Source organism: Podarcis bocagei, assembly GCF_964188305.1.
Source record: "Podarcis bocagei genome assembly, chromosome: 11".
Lineage (NCBI taxonomy): Eukaryota > Metazoa > Chordata > Lepidosauria > Squamata > Lacertidae > Podarcis > Podarcis bocagei.
In genome coordinates, this window is record NC_138136.1 from 66027521 (window position 1) to 66035266 (window position 7746).

A 7746-nucleotide genomic window follows, 5' to 3' on the forward strand; every position below is an offset into this window, starting at 1 on the left:
TTGGCAGGAGGGGGCTGGAGCTGCTGCCCCCTTGCTCTGCCCCACCCTCCTCTCCTGGCCAGGCTGACCACCTCCCCTCCCCCACAGGTCTTCTGCTCCCAGGTGCCGCCCGCCAAGACCTCGACACCGGAGGACTTCATCCGCATGACCAAAGGCATCACCATGGCGACTGCCAAGGCTGTGGCGGCCGGCAACTCGTGCCGGCAGGAGGACGTGATCGCCACGGCCAACCTGAGCCGCCGCGCCATCGCCGACATGCTGCGCTCTTGCAAGGTGGGGAGCGTGCTCACAGTGGGGGGAGCTGAAGGGGGGCATGTTTGGAAACAGGTGGGCCAAGGTCACAGGACCCCCTTGAACAATCAGCGGAGGATGGGGGGGCAGTGCATATACGAGGCTCCAGGTGCGAATCCTAAATTGCAGAGGGTTGGACTAGAATAGGGTTGCCTTATTTTGAAGAGCGAAAAAGAGGACACGGAGGACACCTTCCATGGCACGAACACACTGGGCACACTGTACCCTCAAACATGTCTCCTGTGAAAATAGGGACATCATCTTCAATAATAATAATAATAATTTTATTATTTATACCTCGCCCACCCAACTTGGTTGCCCCAGCCACTCTGGGTGGCTTCCAACATATATAAAAATATAATAAAACATGGAACATTTATAATCTGCACTGGGCTGCCTTCAAATGTCTTCTAAAGGTTGTATAGTTACTTATCTCCTTGGTTTGGGGGTCACATAAGGGCAAGAAGAAATACAATATGAAGATCCAAGCAGAACGGTGACCAAAGGAAAGGAGCAAAGCTTTTGGGGGGGAATGGGGTGCCCAGTGCTTCCGCCATTTCCTCCACTCTTCCCCCCCCCAAACCCCCACCACTTTCTTTTCTAGGTTCTTCAGTCTGCTAAGATTTCAAGATGTATAAAATAGGGCACACACCCCACACACAAAAATGGGGAGAGGGGCTTTCCCTGGCCTTACGTGAGAGCTGTGTATTTTAACTTACATTCAAGAATTGTGTTTAGAGGTAGCCGAGGTGAGTTGGTTCATCTCCAAATGCCCCCCCCCCAAGCTTTTAATTAGGACAGAGAGAGCTGAGGGGGGGGGGTCCTCTTTACTAGCCAGCGCTCTGTTTCTTTTCTTAGATCTTTCTGATATTGCAAAATAGAGTCTGCTTAATTGCAATCAATGGACAAGGCCCTGGGGTGGGGAAGGGGAGACAGAGCAAGAAGGTTCCAGCAGAGACCCCCCTGCAGGGAGCTTTTCCCGCCTGCTCACGGGCAGCTTCCTGGGCACCAGTATGGCCAACAGAGGTCCGGTCTAGGACCAGTAGCAGCCAATCTGCCATTTGATGATGAGCCCAATCCCAAAATGCACCATGCAGGTGCACTGTAGAACGAGGAAAAGGTTAAGAGTGATCCTCGCACACACACTTCCTGGCTGTTTGCAAGAACCCAGACAGTTTGGCACATTCTAAAAATCTGCCCAGACTGAGATGTTGCACCCCCAAAAAGAGGACCTGTCTGGGAGAAACCAGACATATGTCAACCCTAGACTAGACGGCCCTTGGGGTGCCTGCCAGTTCCACAATTCAGAGGAGGCTCGGCCAGGATCCTGGAAGAGCTGGTAAGCCAGAGGGGCTCTCTGGACCCGGCGTGGCTCTGGAGGCTTCTCTCCTGTGCCCAGCAAACCTGTGCCCAGTGCACCACCCTGCCAGGCTCCTGCATTAGGCTGTTTCTCACCCGAGGGGCTTTTGCAGGAGGCTGCCTACCACCCAGAGGCCAACGCGGAGGTTCGGCAGCGGGCGCTGCGCTTTGGCAAGGAGTGTGCCAACGGTTACCTGGAGTTGCTGGAGCACGTGCTGGTGGTGAGTGCATGTCCCTCTCTCTTCCCTGTACCCTGCGTGGCGGAGGCTGGATCTCGGGGCGGGGGCCCTTTGCCCCCCCCCAGCAGCCTCCTCCTCCTCCTCCCTGCTCACCCCTTTTCTCTCTCTCTCTCCTCTCTTTCTCTTCTGGGCAGCCTGTGAGTATGGAGTGCCCTGCATGGGAGTGTGTGGCACCTGGGGTGTGTGTGCTCACACGCATGGGGGGGGGTCTCCTGGCAGAAGGGAGGGGTGAGCCAGGCTCTCCTGTCCCCCTTAACTCTGGGCCCTTGCTGTGTGCCTGCCTTTCTGCTGTGCTGTGTTGGATTCTGGGATGCCGTGGTGAATAACCGCTGGGAGCCAGTCCCAGCTGCAGTGTGGCTAACATCTCACTTGGATCAGGGGTGGGCAGTGTTGCTCTGGGTTCTAATCCTGGCTCGGCCATGACTAGCCTGAGCCGGCAGTTCTGCCTGCCTCTCTGTGTTGTGGGAAGGAGGGGCAAAAGAAGGTCTTCCCACTCTCAGGGGTGCAGCCCAGAAGGTTTCTTGCTCCCCGGGGTCAGGGCAGCTGGGATTCCTGGGTTGGACTAGATGAGCCCTTGGGGTCCCTTTAAATCTTGTGATTCTGAGACCTGAGGCCAAGCAGCCTCCCTTAGAGGCGTCATTGAAATTCTACTCAATATTGATCCAGAGCAGAACTCTGATGTGCAGTTAGCAGAGCAACAAGCACGTTGCAGATTCCCAAAAAATAGACCGGAGGCAATTATATTTCATCCAGCAGAGCTTTACTGCTACTGAAGGCAAATGAGCATAATGGTCACAAATCCCATACCTTCAGGATTGGCCCTGTCCATAGGTGCAGCAGACTCAACTTAAACTTAAAATAGTTCATAAGTCTAAACTATAACACTAAGCATACTATGTACAGAACACCAGAAGGAAGAGAGATAGCAAGAGAAAGAGAGAAACAGGCTCTTTCTGGCCTCTTATTATAGTCAGCATGACCTTGACAGAAGAGATAAGAGGACCAGTTTAAGCCAACTGTACTCAGCATCTCTGAAGGAAGAACATCAGGAACCTTCTGCCTGTTTCTTTCACGCAGAGAAGCTGCCACAACCCTCTTGAATTAAGTAGAATAGGAAAGATCTCTGCCCATCAGATCAATACTTTCTGCACTAAGCAATGCAGACGGACAAGAGGTGCCCAGCCTTCTCCAGGGGAGGCAGCTTCAGGGTCTCCCTGACCCCTCGCTCTGCTGCTGCTGGGCAGCTCATGGGGCCGGGAAGTCTGTGCGGCCTTGAACCTCCGTTGCTCTTCTTTCCACCTTCTCTCCTCCCTCCTTCAGCCTCTTGCACCTCCCTTGCCCCTTTCCCCAGGCTTCCTTTGGCCTCCCTTGTGGTTCTTGCCAGGGTGTCCACGTCTTCTGCGGCCCCCACCCCTGGGTGCCCTGCTGCAGGCAAGCCCCTGCCAGGGGGGACCCTCCCCAAGACACGCGCCGCCTTCCGCCCTCCCCCTGTGGGTCTGGGCATGGCTCACCCCTTGTCGTCCCCCCCATCTTCCTCCAGATCCTACAGAAACCCAGCCATGACCTGAAGCAGCAGCTGGCCGCATACTCCAAGCGAGTGGCCGGCTCGGTGACGGAGCTCATCCAGGCAGCGGAGGCCATGAAAGGTGGGTGGGTCCCCCGGGGGAGGCCCCCTGCTTCCCCTCTCCGGAAGGGACCCCTCTGAAGCAGGAGAAAGTGAAGCCAGCAGGGGGCAGCAGCCCGCCTGAACAAAGTGGGTGGGGTCTTGTTGGGGCTCCCGGGGGAGGGAGGAATGGCTCTCTGCCCTCCTGACTCCTGCTTCCCTCTCCCACCAGGGACGGAATGGGTGGACCCTGAGGATCCCACCGTCATCGCAGAGAACGAGCTGCTGGGCGCCGCTGCTGCCATTGAGGCTGCCGCCAAGAAGCTGGAGCAGCTGAAGCCGCGGGCAAAGCCCAAGGTGGGCAGCTGGGCTGCCCCCAGGAGGGCCCCCAGGCCCCCCAGATGCCACCCTCACCCGTCTGCCCAAGGCTGCTGCTGGAGGGGTCTGCTGGCCTGGTCTCTGAATGGGGGGTTTGGGCGGTGTCTCGAAATCCTGCAACAATGCCAGGTGATCCCGCCCTCCCCTCTCTCCCCGCTGACTCTGCTCTCCCCCCAACAGCAGGCAGACGAGAGCCTGAACTTTGAGGAGCAGATTCTGGAGGCTGCCAAGTCCATTGCGGCCGCAACCAGCGCCTTGGTGAAAGCAGCCTCAGCCGCCCAGAGAGAGTTAGTGGCCCAAGGGAAGGTGAGTCCTGTGGACTGGGCGGGGGGGGGGGCAGTGGCTCATGGTCTCCTGTCCTGCCCCCTTTATAAAGATCTGAGGAAGGAGATCATCACCCCACTCTTACTTACCATCCCAGGCCGCCCATCTGAGGCCGCATTGTTCTTTCTTTTATCAGATCAAAATGATCAGACAACAGCAAAGGTTGCTAGGTTGATCGAGGGAGCAATGAGATTAAGGGCCACTATCTGAATGATAATCTTGGTCATTTGATTGCCCTTTTTGCCCATTGCTGTCTTTTTTTATTTGTATATATTTTATTTGTATATATTGCTTGTTTTATGTTGCTATGGCCGTTGGCTAATGCGAATAAAGTCAGTCTATCTATCTATCTATCTATCTATCTATCTATCTATCATCTATCTATCTATCTATCATCTATCAATCATCTATCTATCTATCAGGGGGGGGGGCTGGCCTCCCGGGGACCCTCCAGGCTCACCCCCCTCCGCCTTCTCTGTTGCCAGGTGGGTGCCATCCCTGCCAACGCCCTGGACGATGGGCAGTGGTCCCAGGGCCTCATTTCAGCGGTGAGTACAAAGGGGACCAAAGGGGGGGGGGAAGAGGCTCCTTTTCCCCTGTGGGGGCCACAGTCCCCGTCTGCATCCGCTTTGCTGGGGAGATGGGTGAGCTGCCGGCCGGCTTCCCCCTCCGCTCACTCGCTTTCCTTCCTCCCCTGCCAAGGCGCGGATGGTGGCCGCTGCCACCAACAACCTGTGTGAGGCGGCCAATGCGGCTGTGCAGGGACACGCCAGCGAGGAGAAGCTCATCTCCTCCGCCAAGCAGGTGGCTGCCTCCACCGCCCAGCTGCTGGTGGCTTGCAAGGTCAAGGCGGATCAGGACTCGGAGGCCATGAAGCGCCTGCAGGTGAGCAAGCGGGGAGGCCGGGGGGCGTGCGGCCTCGGGAACACCCAAGTCGGGCGCAGGGAGGGGACCGCTTGGCTGATGCTGCCCCCCTGCCTTGTGCCCTTGCAGCACAGTCCTGGGAGGTGGTACAGGCTGGCCTTTGCTCTGAGTTTTCCCATGGGGGGTCCTCGTTTTATGGCTTGCGTTGCAGGGGTTGGACTAGATGACCCTTGGATCCCTTCCAGCTCTCCAAATCATGGGAGCAGCAAGTCTTCAAGGGTGGGCAGGAAGGGCTTGTGGGGGGGCATGTCTCCCCTGGCCCCCCACGCTGCCGACCCCTCCCTCACCCTGCACCCTGTGTCCAGCATAAGCCAAATGGGGGGGCTGTTGGCTGTGGGCAGGGGGAATGGGCGAGGGGTCCTGCGAATGGACAGCCCAGGGCAGCTCTGCTCTCCTGCAGTTCATGCCTCACGATGTGGCTGTTAGACTATTTTGCCTTCTGGGAAGGTTTTATTTCCAGACTTAATCCCACCCCACAACACCTAAATAATAATAATCCCCAAAGTTTCCTGCTTCTGGTTTGGGGCAGGCAGCCAGGGCTGGTGAGCCTCCTCTGGCCGGCCCCTTCCTGCCCCCCATGCCTGTATCCTGGGGGAGAGTCCCAGCCCTCTTTCTCCCCCAGTGTGAGAGAGCCAGTGTGGTGTAGTGGTTAAGAGCGGTAGTCACGTAATCTGGGGAACCGGGTTCGTGTCTCCGCTCCTCCACATGCAGCTGCTGGGTGACCTTGGGCCAGTCACACTTCTCTGAAGTCTCTCAGCCCCACTCACCTCACAGAGTGTTTGTTGTGGGGGAGGAAGGGAAAGGAGAATGTGAGCCGCTTTGAGACTCCTGAAGGGGAGTGAAAGGCGGGATATCAAATCCAACTCTTCTTCTTCTTCTTCTTCCCCCTCCTCCAGGCCGCTGGCAACGCCGTCAAGAGGGCGTCCGACAACCTGGTGAAGGCAGCTCAGAAAGCAGCCGCCTTCCAGGACCAGGAGAACGAGACGGTGGTGGTGAAGGAGAAGATGGTGGGCGGGATTGCGCAGGTGAGTCCCCAGGGAGGGGTGGGGGGAGGACAGGGGGGCCAAGGCTGCCTTTGCAGGCAGGTGGGACTCTGGCCCCCCCAGTGGTTGCAAGCGAGGAAGGGGGGAGTGCCAGGTGCCCCCCCCCCGTGCAGGCGCTGCTGTCAAGCAATGGGGCAGCTGCTCCCACCCCCCGCCTCACGGTCTGCCCTGCTTCTCCCCCCCCAGATCATTGCTGCCCAGGAAGAGATGCTGCGCAAGGAGCGGGAGCTGGAGGAGGCACGCAAGAAGCTGGCCATGATCCGGCAGCAGCAGTACAAGTTCCTGCCCACGGAGCTGCGGGATGAAGGGCCAAACTGAGCTCCGCCATCGCCTCTGCCCCTGAGCACCGCCGCGGCCCCCCCCCCGCTCCCCTATTTAATGCCGACACCCCCGCCCCCAGCAAGGACCAGCCAGGCCTCCTCCCGAGCAGGGAGAGATGGGGGCCTGCCACTGCCCACCCTGCGCCTGCCCTGCCCCCACGGCCCCCGCCACGTGCCACGCTCTGGACTGCCCTTCCAGGAAGAGCGGGGGGGGGCGGAGGCTCCCCAAGCCCCCTCGCCTTTTCTTCCAAGAATCTTCCTTCCTTGTGCCTTGGCTACTCAGCCTGCCTCTCGCTCTGGAGGGTGGGGGGCCGCTGCCTGTGGTCTGACTCTGCAATGTGGATTAGCCTCCACTCCAACCAAATATTGGGTGCCTTAAATGGGAGCCAGGGGGGGCTTAGAGGCAGCAGCCCCCCTCAGCCCCCTCTCTGCCTGCTGCCCCCAGGCCTCTGCACCCCACTCCTCTCTTGTCATAGCTGCTCTTGTTCCCAAGTGCCTGTCTGTGTGGGCCCAGAACATCCCCCCCCCTGGTTCTGGCACCCACTTGCCTGCCCCAGGTCCTGCCCTAACCCCCCCCCCCATTACAGCAGCAGCAGCAAATTCGCTTTGTGCTGCAAACCCCCAAACCACAAGGCTCGACACCCCCTTTTTTGAAACCCTCCCCCCCCACTTGCTGAGGCTTCTCACCTTTTGTAATTTTGATACATCCATAAGCCGCCTGTGTCCTTTCTATGTCAGGGAATCCAAGGGAGGCGGGTGGAGGGACTCCTGTGTCCCAGGGGGTTGAGCTAGATGACCCTTAGGGTCCCTTCCAGCTCTCTGCAGTTGCATGAGTCTATGGATGGTGGGGTGTGTGTGATCAGCACACACAGAACCAGACACGCCCCCCCCCACCCACCCCCCAGGCCTGCAAAGGGCCTGCCTTGAATAAACTGGCTTCCCTGCAATTTCTGTCTCTCAGTGGTGTGGAACAGGTGCTACGCCCCCCCCCACCTTTGGGTCTCTCTTCCCCACTCGACCATCCTGAGGGTGATGCGTGGGGCTCAGCTGTCGGGCAAGAAGAGCCTGGGGAAGATTGGAAAGAGTTTCAGAGCCAGTCTAGTGCCAGCCTTCTTCTCTGCAGCCGTAGGCAGGGAACCCCGCCCAGCCCCACTCACACGTCCCGCAGGCAGCCCTGTCCGTCCCGTCCCAGGAGGTGTCACTCCCATTTGCTCCTCTGAAAGGAAGAAAAGCCTGCTGAGACACGGGGGGGGGGGGCTGGTTCT

At 58.4% G+C, this 7746-nt stretch overlaps 1 protein-coding gene across 3 annotated transcripts in view; it reads left to right on the forward strand.

The window, feature by feature from the left end:
- TLN1 (talin 1) overlaps positions 1-7428 on the forward strand; it is a 53675-nt gene extending 46247 nt beyond the window's left edge. For all 3 annotated transcript variants that reach the window (XM_081213354.1, XM_081213356.1, XM_081213355.1), the window contains 9 exons: positions 88-273; positions 1764-1871; positions 3430-3535; positions 3725-3849; positions 4051-4176; positions 4680-4742; positions 4897-5079; positions 6015-6143; positions 6348-7428. In XM_081213354.1, coding sequence (XP_081069480.1) covers positions 88-273; positions 1764-1871; positions 3430-3535; positions 3725-3849; positions 4051-4176; positions 4680-4742; positions 4897-5079; positions 6015-6143; positions 6348-6479 — 1158 coding nt within the window. In that variant the 3' untranslated portion in view covers positions 6480-7428. The remainder of the gene's footprint in view (positions 1-87; positions 274-1763; positions 1872-3429; positions 3536-3724; positions 3850-4050; positions 4177-4679; positions 4743-4896; positions 5080-6014; positions 6144-6347) is intronic.
- The last annotated feature ends 318 nt before the right edge of the window (positions 7429-7746 follow it).